We start from the raw sequence: 15792 nt of genomic DNA, 5'->3' as shown, positions 1-15792 counted from the left end.
TAGTCAATGAAAATTAGATATTTTCCTTTCTTTTTGTCCCAAAGCGGTTTGAATTTCTCCCAAATCAGGATGGATTCTGCTTTGGAGACTTTTTAGAATTATTTTCTATAGTAAAAAATTACGAGTAACTTAAATTTAAGTCATATTGTTCACTGCATGAAATAAGAACAGGAAAAAATGCTGACTCCACATAAAACAGTTCTGAGTACAAGGTTGTCAAGAAGCTAAGTCTGAAAGAAGATCACAGGATACTGCTAACAGAACTAAATCAGCACATTTGCTATTCAGTGGCCAATGATTCACAGATGCGTACAGGAAAAAACAAAGCTACCCTAACCCCACCAACACCAACATAGACAGACTATTTTATAGTTGCCACCTTCTTAATCAATACTCTATTCAGTAACCCTGCTTTCCAGAGATTTTAATATTGATATTTCCCCCCCAAAAAACATAAGACTATCATCTCCATAACTTTAGTTCATAATGTAATTACATGGGATGTGCTTAGCTGACAAATGAGACACTCCAGGCTAAAGACCCAAATCTCTTAAAAATCTATATTTAAAACTTGAATGACTGTATGAGCTCGTATAATTACAGTTACATTGCACACACATAAATAAGCTGTCCTTCTAATACTGCAAGTACTCATTAAACATCAGTTGCACAGGCTTAATTAATATCGGTTCTTCAGCAATTGATCCTGCTGCTGTGCTACAGCAACATTATGAGAGCTGGCAGATTTTGTTACTGCTTCCACCGTAAGTTCCCTTCTCACTGTGGTTTTTTTTAAACATGCCTAGAGAAAAACTTAAGAAGACCAAATCCAAGGAAATTAACATTTTAAGTTCCTATTAGCAATCTGACATATAGTTAAGATTTTTTAGTTTGCTGCTACTTACGGTAACTCATAATCAAACAACAAAGAAATAGAATCAGATTCACCATTAAAAAACCCAACCTTTGTAATTTACAATTATAACCGCCAACTTTTTTTTTTTTTTAATTAAAACAATTTAGGTGCTCAAGACAACCTGATTTCAGGACACGTTTATCCAACTTCCATTTGGAAGGACTGTAACAACTTAGTATTAATATGAAAAGGCTTTAAAAGATTTCAGTAAGATAGATTCTGATGAAATGTATTTGAGAGGGATCTCTGATGAAAATTCTTTACTCTGGTATGATTGGTGTAGAACAAAATGTTCTAACATTGGGTCCTACCTTCCAATACATCCCCCTTTTCTAGATCAATTATTTTCTTAATGAACATGTGAAAGATGTAGTCACAGATTTAAAAATAAACAAATCAGTGACTGGAGTCTGAGAAGAACAGCACATTCACTGTAATCGCCACAGAAGTGAAGAACTAGAATTCTAGAATCACTCTGTTTAACTAACTCCATCAGACTCCAAGCAGTGTGGACTGACATGTGGTACATGTGTAACTCACCAGCATCCTGCCGAGATTGTCCTCCAAGTCACTACACTTACGCTATGAAAAGTGCTGCTCTACAATCACATACTGGGAATTATAAACATAACCACATTAAGTATGAAAAATGGTAAATGCAAACTTATAAGCAAATACTTGGCAGCTTTCTCTTTGAACTTACTGTATCTTTCTTTTCCTCTTCTTCTGCAATACTTTCCACTCTGCTTTGCCAAGTAAGTTAAAAACTTGCTTTTCAGTCCCAAACACCAAGGGCAGAAAGCCCAGACCAAACATTTATTGGGAAATTCCTCCTAAAACAGCTAGGTAAGCCTGAGGAAAACAGATTTTGCATGCAGATAGAGCTCTTGGTCACATACCTCTTAACACCTTAAATGCTGCCGAGTTTACCCATGTGAGCAGCCTCAGTGATTTCAGCAGTACCATCACCACACACGGATGATGTGTGCTATAACCCATGCTAAATAAGAGGGGTTTATTTGCTACTTGCAGTACTGTAACGCAGCAGGCTCAGAAGCAGCCCGCACTGCAGCACTGGACCCATTGGAAGTCAATGCAGAAGGGGCAATTTTACCGATGTTCCAATTCCTGTGTTTTCTTCAGAAAGAAATAAGCAGACCAAAGTATATGGGTTATGCACATAAGATAATTTCTCTAACTACTGGACAAGCTCTATTCCAAATAGACTAAATAAATCGCTTTCTCATATTACTCATGTTTTAAAGTGAAAAACACTTCCTGTTACCTGGGAAACAGATGCTTAGTGACTAAACTTTGGTTACACAGTACTGAAGCAGAGAGAGGAAAAAAAAAATAAAAATCATAAATCTAGAAAGACATAAAGTGGCATAAGTGGGCTATTCAGCCTGCATCCCCCACATAACCACAAGGTACATCTCAGCTGGCCCCATTTAGGTAGGCCAGAATCGAAGCCACAGCAAACCAACACACATACCAGGGAACTTTAGTGACAAGCCAGTCAGTGCAGGCCTGCCTACAGAAATCAGTGCTTCAGTTCAACCTAAACGGAAGACTCCTCAGACAAGTCCCTTTGAAGAGAATACACTAGAACCTCCAATTCCACGCAGAAACTATCCATGAAATATTTTTACTAAGAATGCCAACTGGCAACAGTTTCATTTTATATTCTTTCACCTACCTCGTTAATCCATTGTCTATGCTGCAGTTGGGGTTTCAGAAAGTGAACACAAAATTAAATGAAAATAACTTAAACTTCAGCAACAGTGACAGATGAGGACAAAGAAATTATCTCAAAAATGAGCAGCTTTTTACTGATGTGTATTTAAAGACTGGAACAGACTGAAGGTTCTTCTGGAGAGTTCTTACAATTACACACATCACAAGCAACAGAATTGCACTTTTTCTATTGTTTATTATCAAGATCGTAAACTGTTACCCGCAGCTGATGTATTTCCACAGCACTTAAACCTGCTTTTCCTTTCTAAAAATTTAGGTTCAGAGTGATTCACGTGGCTGCTACAGTGCACACCTCACTAGGGGAAAACGTTCTTTTGATACAAAAAGAAAAAACAAAAATGAAACATCAATATAAAAGCCTGTTCCATTAAGCACTGAAACTTAAATTCTCATGGTTTAAAGATAAGGAAAAAGTATAATTTCACAATACTATTTGCATATCAAAAAACCACTCCAGGAATTCCTGGTTATATACATAGAACTTGCCAGCACAGCTCAGTTCTTACTACTCAAGGACTGCTCAAGGCCCCTCCCCAAGCGACTTCTTCATTTGATGGGAAGTCATGGACACGCTGTAGGAGAACTGCAAACACATTTCCTTGCTAGATCTTTGGTCTGTCCATACTTTAAGAGAGGGAGTCATGAAGGAAAAGCATGTGATTTCAGCGAGATTAGATTTCAAAGTGGGTTTAAAAAAACATGATTGCAAACTTGCAACAGTGTGCCTGAATTCATAGCCTTTTCCATTACCCTTTTCAAAAGCAGTGTCTAAATACCAAGTTTCCAACCCCAAACCGATCTGATATAAACCTAGTGATACAATAGGCCATTATTGCTTCAGGTTTTATAATTAAAAGATCTCTTAATCTACTGGGTGAGGGGAGCATGCCTTACTATTAAATAGCCCACCATACTTCTGACATGAATCTTTATAGCCATTATTATCTAATCATGCATCAGCAACTCAACAGCAACAACCCATGCTCCCTCCATATGCGCTTCAAGCAAGCAAACAAACCTTTATTTCTTTGATTCAGGTAACTATGATATTCCCAATTACATCTCAAAGCCAAAAGATATCAACACGAACTTCACAAGAAGCAGATAAGCAAGTAAGCCATGTGTCTGAAGGTGTATGTAGTGGTATGTTTTAAAAGATTTAAATAGTTCCCTGTGAAAACAGGGATTTGGTGACTCATGAACTCCGACTCACCCATGTCCTCCCAGTTGTCTCCACGACCATAAGAAAGTAAACCATGACATTTCTATATACTCTATGCCTCCCAACAGGTTTATTTAACTGCTCCAACAGGTATGCTGATGGGAAGGACGAAGACTACACCCACCTGCTCAGCAAGATCAGGAGGAAGCTGCAGCTCTGCTTTGCTATGAGGAACACAGCACAAGAAGGTGCTTTATGTCCACGCTACTCCCTGCAAGAACGCCAGGACATAATGACCTTGTTCTACGTTAGTGTCTCTACCATCCCTTAAAACAAACACTGCAGTAAAATTCATTTGGAAGGTTTCTAGTATTTGGTTTAGCTAATTCATATGAACACTAAGTTACAACAGCAAATACTAATAACTAATAATGAAAGATACAAACTTTTTTCAGAAATACTACCAGATGTTTACTTCACGGTTTTAGCCACTTCCTATCAGTCAAAGGTTGGAAGGATATTTTGGTGGCATCAGTTAATTACACCATAAGGTTTTCTGCAATTTCATCCAAGACAGTAGTATCAGAGACTGTCAGAAAGACCATAATGCATTATAAGGCCCCAACAAAGGGTTTCCCTCAGTTTCTCTCCTTGCAGTAAAGGAATCAAGAGGGGCAAAAGGAGAATGATACAAAGTGAGTTCAAATTAACTAGTATGTCTTAACTTGAAAAGACAGCAGCATGCTTCTGCTCACAAGTTTTAGTCATCATTTCTTGTTTTCAAAAGTGTATTCTACAGTTCAGCAGGTATTAGTACTTTAAAGAAATTATACTTAATGGTATAGTTCTATGGTTAAGTTAAGCCAATCTAAGACTGCACGGTCACCACAATGGACCCAAATTAAACATACTTGTGACAGAAAGTACATACACTAGCAAGCATGTCCAACTCAGGGCAAAACTTTGTGGATCTGCTAAACCAATATAAAAGCTGCCTGCTGCCTCAGGGGAGGTCTCACTCCCCACTGCCTTCCTCTAGCCTTGCTTCTGGCAGTGAAGTTTCCTCTTCCTCCTCCCAATAAGCTTTAGTAGGTCTCACACCCTTCACAATGCTGACTCAACTCACTAACCTAGTAGAAAACCATCCAGTCTCTTCTACCAGGGCAGCAAGCTCACAGAAAGATCCAACAATACAAGTCACCAGAAAAGCCCGTGGCAGAAGCAGCAAGGGACGAGCTGGCAACAGAGACAGGAGCAAAAGAGGGAAGAAGAGGAACTCCACCTTCTGCCAGGGGAAGCCATTCAAACCTTCTCCAACTCCCTTCACATCCCAGAACCACGCGATTGCTAAAGCTGACACAAAGAGGAGGCGTGAACACACAGTCAGACACCAGAGGAAGAGCAAGACTATTTCCCTCAACAGCCAGAGCTCACCCAGCCTGTGCCAACCCACAGAGCCACAGCCGCTCCAAACATGGCTGAGCATGGGACAGCAGGGCACAGCAGTGACACATCTCATCAAGCCACGGAGCTGTTTGCCTCTCCATCAGCTAGCAGGGCGATACCAGGCACAGAGAGAGGGTCTGTGAGCACAGACCAGCCACACATCTAACAGAGAGGCAGAATTATGTTGAGTAGACACAATGGTGCAAAATACAGAGAGAGAATGGCTAAAAGCATAGGGAAAGGTAAAGTTGCCCAACACAAGCAGAAGTAAACCTACAGGACTGACAGACAGTCACTTGAGTGGGGAAAAACAAAAGAGCACATGCCTTGGTCTGACAACAGGAAGTAAGATTATACTGAGTTTGTTTAGTACTGGCACCCCAATAGTGGGCAGATTGAGTACGGATAGACGCAGTGGACGCAGGCAGGAGACACTGGGAGCTGAAGCATAAGCACAACTATGAAGAACCAGAGATGGACCAACAGGAGTCCACGCTCTTGAGCTGGAGCGGGCATTGCTTCAGCTACTGATCATTTCCTTTATCAGCTGCCTACCACCCTTCACCCCTCTATCCGCTCAAACGCGGTGACCCCAGCAGCGCTCACTGCAGACCGTGCTACCGCCGCACCAACCCCAGTCCCAGGTACCACAGAGGCTGCCCCTCTCCTTGAACTTCCCAGCTCCTACACCACCCTCCTCAGAGCCCCCCCGCACTCCAGCAACGCCCTCGTCCTACAGAGCCCCACGCCACCGCCGTCCTGACCGCCCCACACCGTCCCTCACAGCCACCCCTCCACATACGCTGCCCCTGCCCTGCCGCGCTGCGCTCCCCAAACCCTGCCCCTTACCGGCCCCACATAACACCTCCCCACACGGCCCCGGCCCCATCCTGCCACTCCGCAGAGCCGGGCGCCCACAGCTCGCCACCACCTGTCACCCGCAGGGCCCCCGCAGCCCCCTCCCCGGCCCGCGGCCTTGCCACCCTGAGACACCCGCCCCGCTTCCTGCCCGCCCTGCGCTGCCCCCGCCGCTCCGCCGCGACCTGTCCCCCCGCACGACCCCGGCCCGGCCCCTTCCCGGCGGCACCTGAAGCGCGGCGAGTCCTTCAGGCACTCCTCGAAGTCCACGGTCACCTTCATCCTCTCCTGACGCGGGGCGCGCCGCTGCCTCCGCTGCCGCTGGTGGCGGTTGTGGTGGTGGCGGGGCGAGCCCGAGCCGAGGCCGGAGGCCGGCCGCCGGGCGGGGCTAGGCAGGGGCGGTGCTCATGGAGGCGCGGTGGGGCCCGGCGGCGAGACGGCTGCTGTGGGACCGCCGCGCCGAGCAGCGCCTCCGCCCGCCTCCCGCGCCCAGCCGCGACTGACGGCCCGGCCAGCCAATGGGCGGCAGCTAGCAGTACCAGCAGCCGACGAGACTCCGGCGCGGGCGGAGCTTCCCCCAGCCCACCGCGGGGCCGGGGAAGGGCAGCCCGCCCACCCGGTCGCAACCGCGGGGAAGCGCTCTGGCCAACCACAAAGCGAGAGGGGCGGCACAACAGGAAGACCTCCCTCCCCTGAGGGCCACCGAGAGGCGGCAGCCGAGAGCCGGGTGCCGCAGGGATAGCTGCCTCACCGGGCGTCCTCCCGAGTGACAGCCTGGTAAGCCAACGGGAAAGCAGCCCTTGGCGTCCCACCAATTGGCAAGCCCTGTCGCCACGGCTGCCCTGCGGACCAGTCCCGCCGCGGATGAGCGCTGAGGGGGCCGCTCCAGCGCTGCGATAGGCTGACCCGCTTCTCACTCCTTGCCCAGGGGCGGGTCGCGGCGCGGTGGTTGGTGACGGTGCCGCCGGGCCGGGCCGCTCGGCTCCTCCGGGTTAACGGTGAGCGGATGAGGCACAGCCCCTCGGCCGCCCGTTTAGGGAGGCTGGGCCGGCTGTAGAGAGCAGCCGCCCCGGCGGGCCGCGGCGCGGGCAGGCGAGCGATGCGCTGCGAGGTTCCCCTCGCTCCCGCGGGGAGCCGCTGCCGAGGGAGCAGCAGCAAGTGCTGAGCCACCGAGGGGAAGGGGCGGTTCGGATGCTCTCCGGGGTGCTGCGGGTCTCGATCCCGGCGGCGGCCGCAGATCGGTGTTGCTTTGCAGGAGGGACGCGAACAGCAGGGTTTCTGTACAAGGAATACCAAGTGTGCGTATGTGGGGTCTGCACGGAACGTTTGCCTGGGAATACTTTTTGAAGGCGCTTCAGGCAGCAAAGGGGCTGTATCACGGAGTGGAAAGGACCGTGTTGGTCCTCTCCTGCTTCATAGGGAAGGACAGCAGAACACTGGATCACTGATCCCTTAAGAGAAAATTGAGAAAGAGCTTTATCGAGCCTGGCACTGCTTAGTGTTCCCAGCTGTAAAAATGACAAAGGAGCGTCAGCCATCCCCACTCATCCTCGAAGGCAGTGACCGAGGAGGACAACTAACTGTTCCAGTTAAACTCAGCAAAAATGAAGCAATGTCATACCAAGTCACGGGCTCCATCCAGCAGGATGCTGTGCTGGGAAGCTGACACGAGTTGATGACAGTCACTCTGAGCTCCTCCAGGAACCTGAGGAGCCGCTGCACCTGCTCCCATGGAGCCTGCTCACCCCCTGCAGTGTGCACAGCCTCTGTCACTCCAGTGCCCCACCACCTGCACCAGGCTTCGCCTCTATTTTTTTAATCTTTTTTCTCATCCTACGCTTTCTTGTGATATCCTTTTGGTATCACAAGGAGAAACAGTGACCATGGAAGGATGGAGGGAAAATTAAGACTTCTTTCCTTTCCAAGAGATTGAATGCCTGCTACACCCTTACTGTCCCTCCCTCAGTTAAGGTGTCCTTTCAGAGAAGCAAAGGGAAAGTTTTCAGTTCAGTCAGTTGTGGTTGAGGGGTTTGGGTTTTGTTTTTGGGTTTTTCCAAAGACTGGCAAAACATCAGATCCAAACTGAGTTACACAGGTGTATTGATCATATATTTTTGTGACCGAAACTAGCCAAACTACCACTCAGTTAAGGAGTTGAGTGCCTCTGTTACACCCACAAAGGAAAAGCAGCAAGTTAAGGAATGTTCATATCACTTTGGCTGCATTTATGTTGTGAAATCCACTTTTCAAATAAAGCATGCCATTGAAGAGAGAGCCCAGCTCTTTTTTCTTTTTTTTTTGGAATAGTTTTACTTCCTGAGGAGTAGTTGGTGTTAGTCATTTTCCATTACTTAATGCCAGTAAGTGATTACTCAATGCTGACCATGAAGAGATAGATCAGTCTTGCTTTAAATCCTACAACACACAAAGAAAACTACCTTGGAAGATGCAGCCTACTCTGCGGTGCTACTGTCTTAAATTCAGGTCCCAGATCTACTCTTACATCTCTGTAGCCAAGCATGTACAAACTGATGTACATCAGTTACACTAAAGAATACTTCCTTCTTTGCAGTGATGAGGAAGTTGCAATATTGGTTTAAGTATTCGTCCATGAACACTCCTGCAAACCTTACAGAGGCTCCCAGTTTCTTCTGAAAAGCTCCAAAAAGTCAAACCAATACACCTAGTCTTAGTGCCATAAGGTGGTAGTGAAAACAATGGTTTTATTTACACTGTGACACTTAACACTGGTTTCAAACAGAACAATTACATTGGTGAGGTGGTATCATGATAAACGCCACAAAAACCATGTTACAGAAAGAAAGTTCTAGTAAGATACACAAGTTTAACATGAGAGCAAGCTGTGGAAAAAAAGTATTTGCAGTTTCTATGAACTGCAACCTTTCACACAAGTGTGTGAAAGAAACTTTAAGGACAGGAAAAGCCTTTAAAAGACAGAGTTAAGGCTCTTATTTGCAAGTCATCTTGCTATTGGAAGCATATTGAAATTTCTCCAAAAAGGATGCAGCTTGGGGACTTACCCCTGTGCAAGAAGCTTTACGATTATAATGCTGTGGAGCTCAGTCTCCACATTAGTAAGGGCTGAATGTGTTCTTCCTGTTTGCACCACTCTTTACTATATGAATGAGCTTTTACCGTAGGCTCCTCAAGATGAAGACGTGCACGCAACCTGAGTCCCCATCTAATGTAAAAAGAGAAAAGTAATTTCCTCTCGTCCCCATTCACTAAGGGACTATATTTGATATTTCCAGAGTAGAAGGAAATCAGATATCCCTTTGTAAAAGAAGCTATATAGAGTATATGTAGTTACTGCAAAGTAAACTTGCCTATTTTAGCTTTTAAAATGCATGAAGGTGTAAGCCTGTATGAAATCAAGTAAACCAGCCTTTCAGTTACAAGTGGTGTCAGGTACATCGGGTTGCACTCTAGGTGAGCATGATGAGGGAGCACAAACAGAATTTTTGCTAACGCCAAAGAGAACGAAGAGAACAAAGCCTTTAATAACACCCATAACTAAAACCAGCACAAATTACAAAACGGCATCTAAACTGGTGGCACCAAAAAAGAGAGATCACCCAGACAGCACAAAATAACTGACTGATGAAGAGATGTTCTGAGGTTCATTCAAAACCATCTTCCTGCATTTATGTACACTGTACCTCCCTCAAAGCTACATACCCATTTTGTCCAGGATTTTGGAAGCCATTACACGAAAGGTTTTACTGGAAGTTAGCAAAGCCTTTTTTGTTTATTATACAAGATGCTTTGTAGGCATTGCATCATACAAAGCCCTGCTGAGCACCAGAATGAAAATGAGGTCTTGAGAGACCAAAGTGTGGGGGACAGGAGGGCAAGACATAATCTTATATAAAAGCTGCTTCTGATTGATTCTGCTTTAATTGTGGGTGCAAAGTACCCACTTGTACTTATCACAAACTAATCTGTTTTACAGCCTTGCAGAAGACATCTGCATTATCCATACACATTGGTCAAATTCTCCATATTGAAAAATTAGCATCACTACACTGGACCAAATAGAGTTCAACTCCTTCTTGTGAAAAGATGGTATTAATCCTGATTCAGGCCCTTATTAAACCAAATATCCCACAATGGACAACCCTGTGGAGAGGAGACAGTTGGGAAAGGCACACTACAACACCCAGTTAGTACAACTCGCAGGTATTTTTGGCCAGGCATCCATTCCAATTAATTATTCCTGTATGAATCTTCCAAAGAACAGCATCCTATTGCGTTATTCACTCTCAATCTCACTGGGATTTCATGAAAGCTCACACTTGAGAAGGCATGTAACTGTAAAATAACTTTCATTCCTTTATTCAAACTTCACATGTACAGTGGACAAAAAGACATTTTAAAACAGATCCATATGATTATATGGATTTTTGCAACATATCAAATTCAGATCAAAATTAAGATATACACTATATTCCATAATCAAGCTAAAGCTTAAGTGTATACTTCATTTGTGTAATAAATCCCAGAAACTACTCTGAATACTGGAACATTCACCAGTCAGATTTCACCAAGTGGAAAGTTGTTTACAGCAATTTGCAGGTTCAGAATCCCTCTTTACAGGGACTGTACAACCATACTGTAGGCAAGTATTTGAGTTAAGGAGTTTCGCTTCTATTTTTCCAAAGAGCCTTCACTTTACAAAACCAGCTGCTGTCAGTTGCAATGGATATAGGAAGATTTAGACCAGCAGTTTTCAATATGCAGGTTGCCAACCCCAGATGAGATCAGAGGCAGTTATCTTTGTGTAAAGAACAACCAGAGCCTAAACTCAGCTCATCTTCACAGTCCTGATGTGGTTTTGCTCATAATTGGGTGTTTTCTCCTCAGATGCTAGTAGCACAAGCACTCTTCATGCAACTTGAAAGGACCAAAAGTTTGAAACAAGAGCCAGAAGAGTGACAGTACACGTGGTTTTAAGAGAAAAACTGGAGGGAACATCCACATTCTCATGATAAGCCAAGGAGAGCTCCACAGAACATCCAGTCCCGATGGAAGAGATAATGACAGTTAAATGCAAAGTTCAAGTTAGCACATTTCCAGTGTAAAAACATTCCCTCCACCAGATGTTAGTACTGCCTTAGTCAGAAAATAACAACTGATTCCAAACACCACTCAAAAAATAATACAGTTCTTCTAAAGATGGGGAAAGCACAGGTAATAACATACTGAAATCTAAATTAACAGGTCCACACTTTACAAAAAAGTTGTAAGACTTAAATAATCCCTTTTTAAACCGCATAACACATCTGATAAATAGCTTGCATGTTAATCTGATATATGCTGTACCGTTTAGCTCTTGAATCCAAAACCTTTCTATAAGAGACACCACACCTAGAACACTGCCAAATAAATAGTGAAAACCCAAAAGATACTGTTTCAAAGCGTGAAGAGTTAACAGTACATTACGCAAGATAATCAGCGTTATACATAGAGGGAACGCCATTCTGGTTGAACAGATTATGAAGCAGTATTCTCCATGAAATACTAGGCACAAGAAAATCAATTAGACAGGTTTTTTCCTGCCTAACAGACAAGTCTAAAATAAACATTCTTGGCAATACAACATGGTAACTGATATGCTTCTCAATATTTAAGAGCCTTAATAGCAAAAATTGTGAAGCGGTGTTTATATTTGTGTCCTTGACAAGCAGTTACAGTTCTGGACAGATTTCTTCTATGCTGCGTACTCTACTTCCCAGCTGGTCACAAGTAGCATGTGCTGCATAAGAAAGATTAGAAAAAAAAAAAAAAAAAAAATAGGTAATTCTTCACACTCCTTGCATATTTTCAAAACACACACAAGTATCCTCCTGAAATCACCTTTGCTACTCCAGAGGTGATGTTTGCCAATCCATCTTAGCAACGTACAAGCTTTTAGTTTGATAGCACAGAAACTTCTAGAACAGTTACTCCACCCTCAGGGGATGGCTAACGGCATTGTTCAGCACAGCGAGCACTGGATGCTCGCCACCCCTGGAACTGGGGGAACAATTTGAACCAGGAGTTGAGAGAGATCAATTTGCAAAACTAACACATGAGGTTCCTGAAACACAAGCAAGCATAGTGCTTTTCAGGACAAATTTCATTTCCAGATTAAGACACTTTAAAACAAAACAAGCTTGTAAATGAGCAAACACAGTCTGTTGTGTTTTTCAGGAAGTCATTAAACTCATGGTTTTGAGCCAAAGAACAGCAGTAAATCAGAGAAAGCTCCTTCTCATATGAAAAAGCTCATTATATATATATGTATATATAGTATATGTGTGTATATATATATAATGTGCACCTGAAAATTCAGTGGCATAAAGCAAAGATCAAAGAAAACCACATCCAGATGATAATAATCTCCAAAAAAGGTCAGTTAGGCTTGTGCATGAGTTACACTTGGTATAACAAGTGTAGTTCAACAAGCACATAGCTACAAAGTGAAACTCGTGTGTATGCTCCCAGACTTCTTACTTCGGTCATCTTTAGGGTGATGCCCACCCTGGTTAAGAAAATACAATGTATTCTGTATCTCCCAAAGGCTAAAAGGGCACACTCAGTCATCTGAGAGCTAAATTGAGGAACAGTATCTGAGCAGGGCTATCATAGCAATAAATGCTAAATGAACCAGACAGAGTTTTACTGCTTGTCAATTGAACTGCTATCGATCACACCCTTGCTGCTGATACTTTCATGTAGCAGAAGTAAAGACAGATCTGCACTGAAATCATCATGCTTAAATTTACCTACATCAGGAATCTTTCCTTCAGTGATTTCAAAGAGAATTTCTAAAGGAAAAGTGTTTATGGAGAGGAACAAAGGTCACTTTTGCTATTTATGCCATTCGTGGAGTCATAAATAGGGAGTAGCAAAAAAAAATTTCCAGAGAAACTGAAATGCTAAAGCAAGCAATCCTAATGCAGTCTATTACAACTTTAGCTTTCCTTTCCACCAAAAGGCTTGGGTGCTTGAACCCAGGCACATGGGATAAGGTACAGTTACTTGAGACAAGGAATGACCTATACAGTTAAAACATTTGGTAGCCCAAGATGAAAACGGGCAAAAACATGAAAACTGTTCTCACCATTACTGACTGGACTGGCCATCTTCATTTCAATCAGCAAGAAATCTCAGTCTGTAACCAGAAGTGCAACTTAGATTAGCGGATCTGATGGTAGTTGACAGAAACTTTCTTAAAACCCTGTCCTAACATTTTAGTCCCTTCTTAAAAAGGAGAGTGTAGACATTAGAAGAGTACTGTTAGTTTTACTCAAATACAAACCAGACAGGATTAGAGGGTAGAAAGGAACATCAGATAAGAGAAGCGTAAGACCTTTAAGGATCTTAATGGACAAAAAAAAAATTCCAAGTGAGAAGAGAGTCTCAAACTGCCTGAAAAACCACCCAGGAGCTAGTAGAGCCCTACAGTCACGACAGGCTGCTAGGAAACACCTCGTGTCGCATCTTGACCTAGAATAACCATCGGAAGTCATGTTATTCTACTGGAATAGAAAGACAGTGCATGCCAGCTCTTGCTTACATAGATCGACAGAGTCAGACATGACAGGTGAGCGGTGGCCATATCACCAGATGATCTCTAACTTCAGAAGAAGTGAGGTTGAATGGAAGAAATTATCAAAATGTAGCTACAATACAACATGCAGAAAGACACACATTTCCTCTGCAGTTAAAAGCAAGCATCAGAGCCGTTAGTCAGTTTAACGGAGCGAAGCCAAAATAAGCCATCACCAAAACCAGCTCCTGCACCACCTACTAATACACTGAATAAAGAAAATCCTCCTTTTCTGCTCTGTAAGAAACCACTTCAAAACACGATTTGAAGTCGCACAGCTCTTTGAAGAGCTCATCCAGATGAATAATCCTTCCACACACTTAGACCTAACAGGGGAATCTCAGGAAGAAGAATATTAACAGCATTTTGATCCACTTCCATGAAGGAAACAAACAAATTGAAATACTGTTTTAAATACCCAATTCCTTAATATGATCAAAACCATAGCATGACCAAAAGCACAGACTAGCAAAAAACCCAAGTAGTGAGTGTTAAAACCAGCTGTTTGAGGAAACGCTCAGTAGCTGACATCTGTTTAATTAACATGTGTAAATAAGGAGATTCTTCTGTGCCCTCAGACTACAGGTAAGAGAGTGATAAAGAGATGTCATCTCAAAAAAGTTATTTCAGTAAACTTTGACATTAATTTAACATAGCTATGCTGCTGAACATTTATCATCTCAGTGTAGAAATTTCTTAAAACATGGGCAGTGGCAGAAGACAGAGAGGTTTATTAACAGTTTTACCTATATTCATCATCCTTTGACTAACCCTGCCACAAAGAATCACACATGATCACTCTGAGGGCATTCAATTCACCAACTGCTAAAAAAGTGAGACCAGTACTTAACCTCAGAAGAATTGATCAAGTACAGAGACCAAAAGCTATGATAGCTGACAGACACATTAGGAGATAAAGAAACATCAGGGTTTAAGCAGAATGATAGAAAACAAAAGTGAAGAATTGAAAACTACATCAGATTAATGGAAAGTATTTCTATATGCCCTGGTGTGGAGGTGAACCAGTTAGTTAATGGGTTAATAAACTGGCTAGCAGTTATGTTTGTGGAATCTATTGGCCATGAGCAGTCTAAAATTGATAATTACCAGTGGTGGCTCTGAAGCTGGTTATGAAGGAAGGTGGAATGGACTTCAACAATAGAGATGGAAAAATGCTGCAAAGGTGGGCCTTCTTTCCACTGGTGAATGCAGCTGGCGAGCGGAGTTGCCTCTGTTTTACAGCAGAGTGCAGAAGGATGGCAGCTTCAAGCCACGGAGAAAGGTCATAAAGTTGCCTATTGGAGCCCTCCTTTCCCCTGGAGAGTGAAGTTCTAGTAAATAGCCATTCTAAGGCATATATTAAGTTACTGGATAAAGTCAGTCCATTATTAGTGGGTCTCAGACACATACCAAATGACCCTTTCGGAGCATTTATGAAGGCATTAGCCCTCCTGTAATTAGTAATGGGACTAAAATGTGCAATCCACAGAACTTAAACACACGCAACTTTGCAAATCGCCTTTTTATTGTGTGGAATTTAGTCTAATTTTAGAAGAGACCCTAGTTCATATGGTTATGAAAAGCAAGTGTGAACCAAGTTAAACCTATGCAGCATCTTCCCAAGTCTGCAGACTGTGCTAACACCACATAGCTTTGCCAAGCAACAGATGAATGAGGCTTACAGACTTCATTGCCACGAGTCTCATGAGCAACAGATGTCTATTTTTTTAATGCCAAAAACTTGTTCAAAGTGCTGTTAAACACAGAGGTGGTGAACACAGGGTAGTGAACAGCTGTAATTATTTGACAGAAGGCCACCACAAAAAAAAAAAACAAAAAACAAAAAAACAAAAAAACCAACAAAGACTTTCATTATACAGTCTACCCTTTTCGCCCAGAGAGAAGCTTAAAAGATGAAAGAGAAGGTGTCAGCTTCTATAGTTTTATGAGTTTCCTATCAAGAGACAGCCCTGCAGCAGGTTCCAGAAAGGGCTTCCAGCTAAAATCTCAGACTTTCTTCCAGCAGCTGCACTAAAA

General features: G+C 43.3%; 2 protein-coding genes across 5 annotated transcripts in view; both read right to left on the bottom strand.

The window, feature by feature from the left end:
* Positions 1–6735, bottom strand: part of ACAP2 (ArfGAP with coiled-coil, ankyrin repeat and PH domains 2) — a 72802-nt gene extending 66067 nt beyond the window's left edge. Inside the window, exon 1 of the mRNA XM_030495327.1 lies at positions 6370–6735. Within this exon, the coding sequence (XP_030351187.1) occupies positions 6370–6422 (53 nt within the window). The 5' untranslated portion in view covers positions 6423–6735. The remainder of the gene's footprint in view (positions 1–6369) is intronic.
* Positions 1–15792, bottom strand: part of PPP1R2 (protein phosphatase 1 regulatory inhibitor subunit 2) — a 34209-nt gene that overhangs the window by 10577 nt on the left and 7840 nt on the right. The window contains exons 6-8 of one of the 4 annotated variants that reach the window (XR_003992712.1): positions 14863–15071; positions 13267–13317; positions 10470–11916 (exon numbers count right to left, since the gene is read on the bottom strand). The exons of 1 other annotated variant lie outside the window; for it this stretch is intronic. Coding sequence is in view for 2 of the 3 variants with exons in the window: in XM_030495330.1 (XP_030351190.1) it covers positions 14992–15071 (80 nt within the window). In the remaining variant the exon portion in view is untranslated. Of the gene's footprint in view, positions 1–10469; positions 11917–13266; positions 13318–14501; positions 15072–15792 lie in introns of those variants that run through there. 2 more of the 4 variants (XM_030495332.1, XM_030495330.1) reach the window with 2 other exon arrangements.

Source organism: Strigops habroptila, chromosome 8 (assembly GCF_004027225.2).
Source record: "Strigops habroptila isolate Jane chromosome 8, bStrHab1.2.pri, whole genome shotgun sequence".
NCBI classification, from domain to species: Eukaryota; Metazoa; Chordata; class Aves; order Psittaciformes; family Psittacidae; genus Strigops; species Strigops habroptila.
Note: the sequence above shows the minus strand (reverse complement) of the source record. Positions and strands in the feature narration are given on the sequence as shown.